Raw genomic sequence first — 12,785 nt, 5'->3', positions numbered from 1 at the left:
TAGCTATGTTAACTTTCTCTTTGAGTTGTACATAGCAGTAGAATATGCATATCTCTTTATTGCTGGAAAGAACCCACTTGAATTATGCTCTTACTTGATTGCTGTTTTGGTGGTATTTTGCCAGTCTCTTCCAATTGTCAGATCATGGCGATTGTTCCTCTTAATGAATTGAGAAAGCTTTATTCGATAGGACTTGAAATTTCCAATGAGTAATGCTCCAATAATTACAGTGTAATTAGAGGCTGTAGTAAAAATTACTTTCAGATTATCCTGGAAGTTCCCATTGTAATACTGAACTCTTGCATATACCTTGGGTTCTACAAGCTAAGGGAATGAGCATTGCAAATTGTGTAGCTGGAAAGCTCTAGCGCAGACAGTCATTGCATCTCAGAGTGCACATTTATACCCCAGTAATTCTTTTTTCTGTTGCCTTGTAGGTTGTCAAGATATTGCAGATGAATTCAGAGCACAAGAAATTGATGGACAAGCTCTCCTCTTGTTGAAGGAGGATCACCTTATGAGTGCAATGAATATTAAGCTTGGACCTGCATTGAAAATCTGTGCACGTATCAATTCATTGAAAGAGTCATAGGGGGTGAACATGCAGGTTTAAACAAGTTTCTCAGTGACAGAACCAACAGTAATATGCCAACACCTTCACTGTGGCATGAGTGTTACTGTGATGTTTTGTTAAATATATCGGGGTTTCCCCACATAAAGACTTAAAAATGTTCCTTTGATTATACCAGGTAGTCTTCTGTAGTTTCCAACGATTAATAGATTCATGGTAAAGCCTGAGTAATACTTAGAGTTGAAGTGGGAGTTCATGGGAAAACATGAAGTGAAATATGCTGTGATAGGTTAAATGTTCCCCAACGTGACCTTATCTTATATGTTTAAGATTAACACCCCAGCACTCACCCCAATCTAAACACCATTTAAATTGTGTTGCTGTATTCTAAAAGATTTTTTCCCACATACAGCAGTTTTTGGACTGAAATAACAGAAGTGTCCACAGACCCTGTGGAAGCACTAATAACAGTAAAATGCTATGCATTTAGTTGTGCTCTCTGATTTTCAAAATTAGTCTTGAGCAAATTGTTTGTAAGGGGTAGGTTGGCAGCCGGTTTTCCTTGTGTAGGCTTAGCCTCATCTCTGCCACTGTAGTATTTTCCTGAAGTCTGGAAATACTATAAACCATGTAGACGTCTCATCAAAACCCTTGTCATCAGGCTACTGAAATGCAATGGCATGACACTCTTGCCAGAGGTAACTGAAGCACATGTTACTTTACTCTTTGTATGCTGCTATGCACTAAGAGGGCATTAAGTTGTTAGGTTTGTAGTTTTGCATGCTGCTAGTTAAACTAGACCAGCAGTTCTCAAATGGGTGTTGAGAGTGGATCCTGAGGAGGTGTGAGAACGCTCAGGGTTCAGGTTCCGAAATTCCTAGGCGTGAGGGGCTGAAAACTGCAGCCAGAACTAGCTCATGTTAAGACAAGTGTACTTTAAAGACTGGAGGTGGAGAAGGGATAGCATAGCTCAGATGCTCTTTTTCTTGATACCTCTTCTAACTTGTCTTTCCCTGTAGTACATTCCCATTGCCTCACTGGAAGCTTCCAAGCACCTTTTATTTGTCCACTGGCTAGCGTGAGCTGGGCTTGCAGTAGTTTGAGGAAGGACCACGGTGAGTTGCTCGATGAGGTCCCTTCAGAGCTCGGTGTAGGAGCGGCTGCTGCTGTGATGAGGGAGCCTGGAGCTGCAGGTCGGCAGGAGTGCCACCGGTATGCAACTCTGGGAGAAATCTCTAGGGGCTCTGCTTTGTCCCTCTGGCAGGAGATACTGACTTGCATCCTGCAGACCCAGGCGGTGGGATTTTAGTGTCTCCCTCCGTCTTCCCTCTCTTGCACTCTGTGCGGAACAAATATGAGTTTCCCCAGTTACTGATGCTCTCAGAAGCTGCTTGGGCTCTGAGGCAGCAGCACCTTCTCGGCCTTTGCTTCCCCATCACCTGTGTATGAATGTTCATGGATGTATTTTGTACCGTCTATTCCTTCCCTTTACAGCTCCACTCCCCTTATGTACAGACCTGGGTCCCTAAGCTCTTGTATGGGGAAAGAAGGGCACGTGTGCCGATACAGTCGTTGTGTATATTTGAATTAATTATGTGTATGTGTCTGCAAATAATGTATTTTGTATTTTATGCAAATTAATGCATAATATATGATTGTGTAGGGAGATATCCAGGGGGACTGTAAAGTATTTCTGAAAAGAAGAGGAACTGATCTCAAGTTTGAGAACTGCTGACCTAGATCAAAAGGAGTCAATGCACATACACTGGCTGAAAGGAAGGTTTATGACAGGTAGATAAATATGTACATTATTTAACTGATGACCTAAAAGAGTAAATTGGGATTACAGAAAAATCTGTGCTTCACTTTCCTTTAATTAGACTATTGCTTTGTTTCTACTAACTGACTTTCTACCGTTATCTTCCAGAGATCAACGTTAGAATGATTGTTTTTAATTACAACTGTTTGAGCTTACTAATAGCAGATGTTATTAATATTTTTATTAACCACTGAAGCTCCAAGTTAGGACAACCCATTGCTGTTACGTGCTAGTATGTGGTGAGAGCCCTTATCCAAATGGCACCAAAGGCTGTAGAGAATTAATTGATGTCTGGGTTCATTTTGGAGGGAAGTTGCTAAGCACTTTCTAATTTGTTTTTTCTGTCTCCAGTTACTGTTGTAAAATAAACTTCTTAGTTTAAGGTTCAAAGTTTGGCAATGTTAATTTGAAAGATATTCAAATGATGGAGACAGTACATTCCCATTTGTAGCATTTCTGTAAGATACACGGTGTAGCATATCTGTAACATATGTTCTAAAGAGTACGTTCTGTTTTGATGAGCTAATTGAAGACGAAAGATATCTTAGATATTTATCCTTTGGCTTTTGTCTTAAAGTTTTATTATTTTTATATGAAAATTTCACTGGCTAATTTTTAATCCGTCTTCTGATTGTACTGTTCTTTGGCAATGTAAAAAGTAGCTATACGTAAACGTGATTTGATAATGGCTTAAGGCATATTTGAAAATGTGGACTTATGAGTCTTATTAGACCTGCAGTTAATCACAGTAGTGTTACATGCATGAGGATTTCACGGCCATTTTAATTTTGCTTTGTTAGACAGCTTTCAGAAGACCTTCTACAGCTAGTGTTTATATATGACTCGGACATAATCACTGACAGATGCCAGGAGCGCAGAGTAGACCTGATTAATGCACGTCTGTTCTGGTTGTTCTGGTACACTACGTTTTCTGTGGTTTTGGGAGAGCCACAGATAGTGAGTTATGCTTTAAACATTCATGAAAGCAGCAACTAAGAATGTGGGCCTTATGCAGATTGAAAGTTTTTTCTCCTTCACTGATTTTGGCATTAAGCAGGAACTTAAAAGCAGACACAGCTATACTAACCTGTGCTGATAGAAGTGCACATGTATTGGAGTGTTTGCCAGTATAGCCGTGTCAATAAAATCAGTTTTAAAAAAATCACACCTGTACGTGAAAGTAGGCTGGAAGACTTCCAAGTGCAACTGAAGTCTACTTCAGAAGCTTTTGAATTTACTCAAGAAAGCAATATAATATGTAGAGTAATATTCCTCCAGAACAATTTTACATACCGGTTGCTTGTTTCTGTTCAGATCGGTGAGGTTTTCCCAGGATCATACTACCATTTCCCATGGCTTTCCCCACAAATTCAGCTAGACCCTCCTGCAAAAGAGAAACTATTGCAGATTTTAATTGACTATTTTTTCACACTTGCTCTCACTCAATGTGTGTACAAGAAATCCTTTTCATTAGCTTTATTTCCTGGAGTTTTGTTTTCTGTATTCAGACTGCTGCTGTTGTGGGCTACGTCTCATGGTAATCCCTGCAATATTTCAATTCCTATAGAAAGGAATAGAGGATGCCATGGGATCTTAGCTCAAAAGGGAGATATATTGGATGGCTTTTTCCCTTTTTCTCCACTAGTCTCCATCCTACCCTACTCCTTAATGCAAGCTGCTGCATTACCTCAGGGTAAAACCCTTTTGCTGAGCACTGGGCTGAAGGTGACTGTCAAGATTTTTTCCAATAGAATTACAACTATTACACTTGTCTCAGCTTCAGAATTTATTTGGGGTTTTAAAGAAATGCACCTGAACGATCAAAATGGGTATGCAGACTCCCCTGCTTCATCTGGCTCCTATCACTCAGCAACCCTGCTTTGCAGCAGAAACAGAGAACTCCAGCAAGGAAGCCTGGCCATCTCCACTCACTGAAGTGCTCTGGGAGCTCGAGGCTGCTCCTTGTTCAAAAACAAGCATTGCCAATGAATTGGTAACTTCACCTAGCCGGCCCATATTGCCTCACATTTGGCACACTTGTAAGACTTTATCACCTTGCTTATGTAGAAAATGGACAATAACCATCTTGTCAAGTTAAACTGCTAGTTGTCTTGGATCACCAGAGAATATTTGAAGGGTTTTTAAACAGACTGCATGGTAAATCCATTATTTACCTATTAATCCACCATATTTTTTTCCAGAAATGAAGTTCTTGATGGAGGGTAAAACCTTTGCTAGATTTGTGTCAATGAGATATCTCAAATAGAAGGTTTATGCCCTGCAAGCATCCATTTCCTCATTTCTTTCCTGTGAAAGCAGGAGTTTTCCCCTCAACTTCTTTTTGGACAAATCACAAGTGGGAATCCAGCCTTCTGGATAGAACAGATGGAGTCCATTGTAACTGCAGATGTGGCAGCAAGAGGAAAGGAAAGGGATAAAACACATTTGAGCAGGTTTACGATAGCTGTTGCGTCACTTCCTTATCTTGATCTTAGCTGTAAGAAAATGTTCAGGTATAAAACCATTTCTTAAATGTAGTTTGAATGGCAGTTTATGTAGTGAGACTTTGCTGGGTGTAGTGTGTCTCTGTCTGACATACCAGTTAAAACTAATTGCCTATTCCAGATAACTGTTCTCATTTTAATATCACAATATCAATGCAGAAACTTACAGCTCAACAGCTTAAGAAATTTCTTACACATTGACAAATGTATAGCTCTAAGTGATCAAAGAATTCGATGACAGCTGTATTGTGAGTCCTGGTTTTGTGAATAATTAGACATCCACATAATTTATAACGAGTACTTCTTCTGATTCTGTTGAGACTATTCATACTAAAATTAAGCATGTGTATAAAAGCTTGCAGGGTTATTTTCTTACCAGTATTGCACAGAGATGTCCTGTTAGCATATCTTTAGATATACAGTTGTCACTCATTAACCAGACTTTTACTCATCAATAGGCTGCAGATAATGACTCTGCCAAAGAGTCAATCTAGGATACTTTTTTTAACATTTACCCAAATTACTTTATTAGAGATGGAGAGCAACTAGCGTTTTAAAGTGTTTTGTTTTAAATATACTGTTTCTGTTGTGTGCTGAGTGGAACAGGAATTAACAGAGCTATAAATGCATAATTTCAGTGTAAGGTGTTAATAATTGCTCATAGTGAATTAATTTTTAAGTCACTCTTGCACAGTGAGCTGTAGTTTCAGACGGGAAATATTGCGAGGAGAAAGAAATTTAAACTTATTTAATGCTTAGTTCATTTAAACTAAGCCTAAATTAAGTTAATTTTAAACGGATTTGCCTTTATTCATGAGAATTTTAGACCCTATCGCTTCTATGTAGTTACATCTACTGGATGGCTTTGCAAATAGTGGCATTTAAAAAAGAGATGTACAGATAAGTGCCTGCTGTGTAGATGCTGTGTCTACTTTTTCAAAAAGCTGTCCCTAATGTAGTCTGAGCTGATGGACAGCCTGTACCCTGCAGTCAGAGCCTGGGATGTAGGCTGAGTACAAAAGCAGTTAGCACATGTTACCCTAATCCATATGAATCAGCCTGATTTGTTTTTAGCCTCTTCATAACTTTGGAGGAGGTCTATCAAGTGCCATTTCCTTCTCCATATAGATTTCTAAATGTGCTTTTTGCCCTGTTGGGTGTCAGCTGGAGCATTTTGTGTCCTGAGTCTCATGCTCAGCACTTCAACATGTATTCAAGGCCCCCATCCTAAGCTGCTGCGTACGTTTGTGTAACCTCTATGTTAAAACTTATACACACCTGCTCATTCACTTGAAGGTTGTGTGTATTATTTACTGATCTCTTATAGCTGAGTGGAAGGAAAAAAACAAAATTCAAAGATGTGAATATGCTTGTAACTGAAGGTACGTAGTAAGCTTATAGTCTAGATTTTGTAACCGTTGATCTAACTTTTCCAAAGCACGGTTCTTGGGAGCGTGACGGATGTGAACAGATTTCAGGTTAAAAACTCAAACTTCCAGCATGTATTAGCTTCCTGCTGAATTATCCAAAATGACTGTGTACAGTAAGGAGCTAGAAAAAGGAGATCTAAAGAGATTTTTTCCATCTAGAAAGAATTATAATTTGAGCACAATTGTGCATTCATAAAATAGTGATCATAAAAATCGTTTAAGTGCAATACATAACACTTAAGGAGCATTTTAATTGTGCGTGAAAAGCACTGTATTGTTACGTGGGATTGTTGGAAGGCTTATAGTGTTGTTCATAGGTACTAAATCAGGGTATCCTTGCTGATTATGGGATTAGGCTAGAAGCACAAATATAATTTACTCATGAGGCATATCTGCTTTGCAGGTGAAGTCTGGTGGGAAGGTTCATGTTGTCCTCCACTACCTGGCCAGTGTACTGGCAGCTAGGATGTTGCCATCCTCTGGCAATTTTTGCAAAGTCTGTGTGTGAAAGAACCCCGAGATATTCTGCACACCCAACTTCCTTTTTAAGTAATCTTTGTGTTACAGTGTTAGCAAACCAGTACTGATCAGGAAAGATGTGTGTAAAGAATGAAGGGTTTTATTAATGAGTGCCAAATACTGCTATTTAGAGTTGAAAATACATAGAATATCTCATTAAAATCAATGTTGATTTTTAAGGGATTCTTTATATGAGGAAAGTACAGAAGTTTCTCATAAAGGGTTAACACTTTAGCCGCTGTTACCATTAATATCAAATAATCCTATAAGAATTAAAGACTGTAAAGTATTTGAATGGTGTAAGGCCACTAGTTGCTGGCACAGCACAAGAAGTAATGTACAGAGTTGTCTGTAGTTCTTACTGTTTCAGATATCGGCACCTTCCTAGCGTAGCTTCTCTCCTCTTTCTGTCTGGCAGTGAAACTGTAATCCTGTTGTACAGAGTAATGGTTTATGGTGATATGGCTGGACTCAAGGGTCAGCTTTAGGACTTCCCAGAAGCACCAGATAAAAGAAAACACACAGAGGAAGAGACTTTGTTGTTAGGAGTGTCATAGGATGAGGATTACAACTGGTTATCTCCCTCCATAAAAAGTCAAGGATAAAAGTGGGCTTACAAAGAGAGCTACTATTAATGTACTTTAAAATAGTTACATAGCAGGCTCAGATGCCACAGTTGGATGCCATGTGGAGACCTGTAGTGCCACTATTACCTACTCGGTGGGTGTAGTGACAGCCTGAAGGTTGATGCTCTTTGGCTCTTTTTCCCAAAGAGTATGGAAGAACAAATTTGATAGTAATACAGTGATGTAACATCAGTACGTTAATACTTGCTTTGGCTGCACGTTGTGGCTTCCCTGTAAAAAATAAAATTTTAAAAACTTAAAACAGCTTTAGAAGCACTGCAGCAACTATGGGAATTCTGCCATGTCAGGGCAGGTGGGGTTGTGTAAACTTTAATTATGGGTTAAGAAGCTGAACCACACTGATAAATAAAACACAGCAGCAGCCTTACCCAACTTCTTGCAGTTCTGGTTTTGTAGATGTTAATGAATCAGAAGGGTGAGACCAACTACACAGAACAGAAGCATCTGAAATGTATGTTCCTGAAAATAACTTTGCCTTCATCTGGTGTTAAATGAATTTTAAATTAGGAATTTTCCCTTGCCTGCTTAGTCTGTAGGGATTAGTTATTTCATGATCTTCTGAAATGCCTGGTGCATTACTATATTTGAGATATTTGCTGGTTTTTAAATGGAATTAGGTTTTGTAAATATTTTGTCAACCCCATTTCAGTGGGTGTCCAGTTTATATATAACCTGAAGAAATGCTGTGTCAAAAAACTGTGTTTAGACATGGTTTATCCTATAGCATCTCAAGCGCTAAGTAACAGCAATTACAATTTGAGAGAGCAGGGAGTGATTGCTTAAGATTGTTTTTCACATTAATATTGTATGTGCTTCCCTACTTCTAACACAGAAATAGAATTTCCTCCAAATACATTTTCCAGCATAAAAGATGAAATAATTTGTGGTGCCAAACACTTCAAACTGTGTTGCTAAGCATTGCCTCCTCTTATTGCACTAGTTTTAAAATTCAGTTTTTGATCATTTACTGTCCTTTTGATGGCCTTTTTAACAGATTTTCCCCAAACCATTTTCTACTGCTTAAAAATGCTCATGTCCTTTTGATAACATCGCTGAAACCTCAAAGAAGTTTACCACAGACTGTGGGTGAAGTAATAAACCAGAATGATAATTGGACTTTGGTATATTGCAGAAATGTAAGATTAATATATGATTGAGATGTGATTGTGTATTCTTACGGAGTGATATACTGGAATATTCTTTTATAAGAAATTTAACCCATGCAGGATTAAATTCTGTAATTAAATCTATGTCTATAATTGATATATAATAATGTAAATTATAACCCCAAAATTAAATTTTACAGTTGAAGAGCACACAGTGAACTATGTAAAAATATGATCTTCACCTTGTGAATCTTTTTTTTTAAAAAGCACTTTCCTATTACCAACTAGCATGTGAATGAATTTTAGATTCTCTCATTTGTTACAATCTGTAGAAGTGAAATTTCTTTAATCTGTCTGTTAATGGGTAAATTCATCATACAAATGCTGAAACAAAGCACCTTATACTATGCTGCTTAAACTTGCTTGTAATTGCACCTTTTGTTATCTGCAGATTTTTCTTAATGAGTATTCTTGTGTGGTATCATTGTTCCCTGTAGGTCTGGGTGAATGATTAACCAACCTACAGCATCATTTACTTATAGAGTTTCTATTTCAATACAACATTGTATTGTGAGTTCAGTGCTTCAGAAATAAATGCTACTTCCATTTGTCTGCTTTGGTTGTGTATCATTTATTTCTCTTCTACAAAATTAAAGCAAGACCTTCATAAAACTAAGAATTTGAAAATTAAGAGAGTATTTTCACTAGAAGCCTGACTAATTCTTCCCCTACTGAAGCAGTCCCACTTCAAGTTTAACTATTTTAATTTTAAAGTCATTTTGGCTTCAAAATAAAGAATGGCTTAAATTAAAACGTAATTTGACTTTGGGCATGTATTTATGTATAGCAACCAACCTTGCTGCTTATTGCTCTGACTGTAATTATTTCATTTTTAATATGTACATATATACATTAGAGGAGCAGTAGCAAAGAAATAATGACACATCACCACCTTTCCTGTAGCTGTGGAAGTTGCACATCTTGCACTATTTTTGTACTATGTAAACAAAGTTTATATTTCTGTAGGAGTTGTAGTTTTACATTAACTAAAACAATTTATTTCTCATTAAACAAACAACCCTTAACTTAAATCAAACTGACAAGACATCACACTTTAACAAGAAAATAAACTTCAAAAAATTGCAGAAGTTTTTTGAACCTTTGATAGTAGTTTAACACATGTACATAACTGATAAAAAGGCTCCAGCTTTGAAAAAGACTTTATTGCATTTTGTACTATAAAACCTGAGATCATTTCCATTTAAAGCAAGTGTAAAATTTGAGTAATAAACGTAAGGTTTAACTGAAAACTTGTTTTTTGTAAGTAGTGGTCTTTTCTTAAACCCGTACTTAAGTTAAATTCTCTGAACTGGCAGGTGTGCTTACTGCCCACTGGAACCTAGTGTGGAAGTGCACAGTGTCCCACAGGCTGGTGCAATATTCATTACAATATTGGTGGGCGCTGGACTTTTTTCCGTGGGTTGTAGCTCTTTTCCTTGTGTTTCCTTGTATTATCTGTAAGGACATGGTCACAGAACATCAGAGTACCCACTTCTGTCGCACAGCACTTATTTGCAGTCTTTTTCAGTCAGCAGCTCGTTAACAGATTACAATTACTGTGCCTGGTTTATCAGCTGGCTCTGTGTTTTCATTGTTAAATGGCATAAAGCAGAATTTCCAGCTGACAAATGGATCTGTAGACCACATCTCCTCTGTCAATTCAACATCGTGGCATCGACACCAGTATGCTACTGCAATGAGAAAGCTGTTGATGAAGTACAGCCAGGGGACGTTCATCTCCATGTAGGCTGGAATCCGAGCACCAAGAAACAAAATGATAATTTGAAGAAGAACAAAAGGTGCCCAAGTGCCAAGAAAACAGAGGAGGAGTCTGGTCAGGAGCTGCCACTTAAAGCTAGTGCCGTTGTTGTTAGACACATAGGAGAACATCAGAACAGGCTGATTGGCAAAGGAAACCACCCTGACAGACAGCAGCATGGCTATAAGCTCCTTCTGACAAGCCAGGAGAGCTGTGCCCATGAGCAGCACCATGGCACACGAGATAGAGTAGCTCTGCATGCTGGCGTAGAGAGGACACTGATAAGCAGAAAAACGGTTCTGAATTTCTAGTTCTTCATAGGTAGCGGGAACTTTCAGAATACAAAAAAACCCTGAAATCCATGTAACAGCCACAGCAAATACATAAAGTAATCTTTGACCTCTCCTAGGAAATTGAGAGGTTTGTGCTATAGTCATGTAATAATCCAGACCAGCCACAAGATACACCGGGTAATGCAAAATACCGTAGGTAAGAGAAATAATCTGCGTGAACAGGCAAATGTGGTACTTTGTAAATCGCAGACCCCAGAGTGCAAAGTCCTCAAAATAGAAAATGAAGGATATACTCATCAGCAGTGTGAAATCAAGAAGTGCCAGCGAAACACAGAAGTATCCCATAAAACTAACTTTCACGTTTTTTTGCTTAACTTGCAACATGAAGAAATCAAGGAACACTTTTCCGAGCATAATCAGGAGCAACGTGCAGCTGATTTCAAGAGGTTGGTTGACCTGGGTGTAGTGGTACTGACCAGAACAGTTTTCACAGAGTATGGCAGCCATCCTCCAATGGTGACAACCAGCAAAATCAGTATCACAGGGCATAGTGCTTCATCTCTGAAAAGAAAAAAAAAGTTTGTAAAAATTTATTTCTGGGTACCTCTACCAATTAGCTAATTCTCCATCACAGCAGCTACCAAATTTACATCTGATTTTTCCAGGCTCCTTAATTAAGACTAAATAGCTTCACTAACACATCTAAATTGTCAAAAAGTGCCTAAATTTTATGTTCTTTGAATTACATTCTTGAGAGTTTAAAGGTCAACATAGACCTTATAAGGTACTTTTCTAGCTACTGTCCTAAGGAAAGGTTTAGGAAATAAGGTTGACTGCGTTCCTTTCCTTTAGAAAGCATGGGGGTCTTTCTGTCCAGCTGGGCAGAGGGATGGATGTTTCGGAGCCTCTACATATTTTGAAGAAATCAGACAAGCACATAGGACAGAAATCATACAAGACACAGGAGGTGTTACGGCATGGCCTCACAGTTCATTATGCTCATAGAATCTATATGGAATTGAGACTGCAGAAATATCCTGAAAGCAGAAAAAGCATCAACCCAACTCATGCTTTTTCAGTGCTAAAATCCTGGAACTCTGAGGCAACAGAAAGCACACACGCTTCATTAGTTGATCGGGCCTTTTTGTTCATCCTTCAGCAATGTAAGTACTACAATGATAGACAGCTCAGAACTTTTTTCCCCTTGGACTTCTGTAAGTTTCCTTATGATAGCTCTTTTCTGTGTTAATTCCTAAGGAAAAGGAACACAGGATGGCTTCGTATATGTCAGCAAGACGTATTAGACAAAGCTGTACATGCTTTCTTCTCTCTTCCCTGAAGAAGCACGATGGTGTCAGCATTCTCAGCAACAGCAGAGGAAAGCTGAGAAGCAAGGCAGCTGTAAAAAGGCATTGCCGCTTCGGATCTCTGTTAACAGTGATTCACTTGTATCTAAATAGACGCCTACATTTTATTACCAGCTTGCCAGAGCTAGTGAACATTTGAGTTAGTGTCTCCTGAAAAGCAGACTAGGAACAACTAGAAGTACTCGGCGGTACAAGTGGAGACGTACCCGCTGAACTCGGTTACGAGCCTACCTGGGCTTGCCGCTTCACTCTTCATCCGCACAAGTACATTTCATCCTCTGAAACGTAACACATTCTACAGTACAAACTCCAAACGGCCTTCCGTGTGCCTTCTGTCTTCAAAGATGCTGCACTTGCGCGTGCAGAGAGGAGGAAACCCGCAGGCAGAACTGGGTCACGCTCTGTAAGCCATCGCTCCGTTTGTACAACCGCAACGCGAACTCACCTGTTCGCAGGTTAGGCCTTTCCTCTCCGGTGCCGAGACCGGGGCACAGCAGCAGCGGCGGGAACAGCGCTCATCCTGCGGGCACAGAGGGCACTTGTGTCCGCCGTCCCCCGCACAGGCCTTTTTTCCCCGGGGGGGGCCCTCAGGACCTCCACGTCCCTCCTCCACCCCGGCCCTCCCCGCCTCCGGAGGGGTTTCTGTTCTTCCCGGCAGCGCTCCGGTCCCCCGCCGGGATGAGGGAGGCGGCGGGGGCCGCCGGGGGGGG

The 12,785-nt window shown here is 39.5% G+C and overlaps 2 protein-coding genes across 6 annotated transcripts in view; one reads left to right on the top strand and one right to left on the bottom strand.

Moving 5' to 3' along the window:
* PHC3 (polyhomeotic homolog 3 (Drosophila)) overlaps nt 1–9,172 on the top strand; it is a 39,619-nt gene extending 30,447 nt beyond the window's left edge. For 3 of the 4 annotated variants that reach the window (XM_010572875.1, XM_010572874.1, XM_010572872.1), the window contains one exon: nt 438–9,172. In XM_010572875.1, the coding sequence (XP_010571177.1) occupies nt 438–592 (155 nt within the window). In that variant the 3' untranslated portion in view covers nt 593–9,172. The remainder of the gene's footprint in view (nt 1–437) is intronic. The other variant, XR_774679.1, reaches the window with a different exon arrangement.
* Nucleotides 9,173–10,096: 924 nt separating this feature from the next.
* GPR160 (G protein-coupled receptor 160) lies at nt 10,097–12,686 on the bottom strand. Of its 2 annotated transcripts, none has more exons than XM_010572870.1 (2): nt 12,521–12,686; nt 10,097–11,269 (listed from the first exon to the last, which is right to left on the bottom strand). In XM_010572870.1, the coding sequence occupies exon 2, from the start codon at nt 11,255–11,257 to the stop codon at nt 10,196–10,198; it is 1,062 nt and encodes a 353-aa protein (XP_010571172.1). In that variant the 5' UTR covers nt 11,258–11,269; nt 12,521–12,686; the 3' UTR covers nt 10,097–10,195. The 2 variants fall into 2 exon arrangements, with proteins under 2 accessions (XP_010571172.1, XP_010571173.1); XM_010572871.1 differs by lacking the exon at nt 12,521–12,686 and adding an exon at nt 12,307–12,424.
* Between the last annotated feature and the right edge of the window lie 99 nt (nt 12,687–12,785).

This window comes from Haliaeetus leucocephalus, unplaced genomic scaffold (genome assembly GCF_000737465.1).
Source record: "Haliaeetus leucocephalus isolate CR32 unplaced genomic scaffold, Haliaeetus_leucocephalus-4.0 Scaffold362, whole genome shotgun sequence".
Classification (NCBI taxonomy): domain Eukaryota; kingdom Metazoa; phylum Chordata; class Aves; order Accipitriformes; family Accipitridae; genus Haliaeetus; species Haliaeetus leucocephalus.
Note: the sequence above shows the minus strand (reverse complement) of the source record. Positions and strands in the feature narration are given on the sequence as shown.

What these genes read in the sequence shown, in the direction of transcription:
- GPR160 (XM_010572870.1), bottom strand. Translation starts at nt 11,257, where the DNA reads ATGCCCTGTGATACTGATTTTGCTGGTTGTCACCATTGGAGGATGGCT.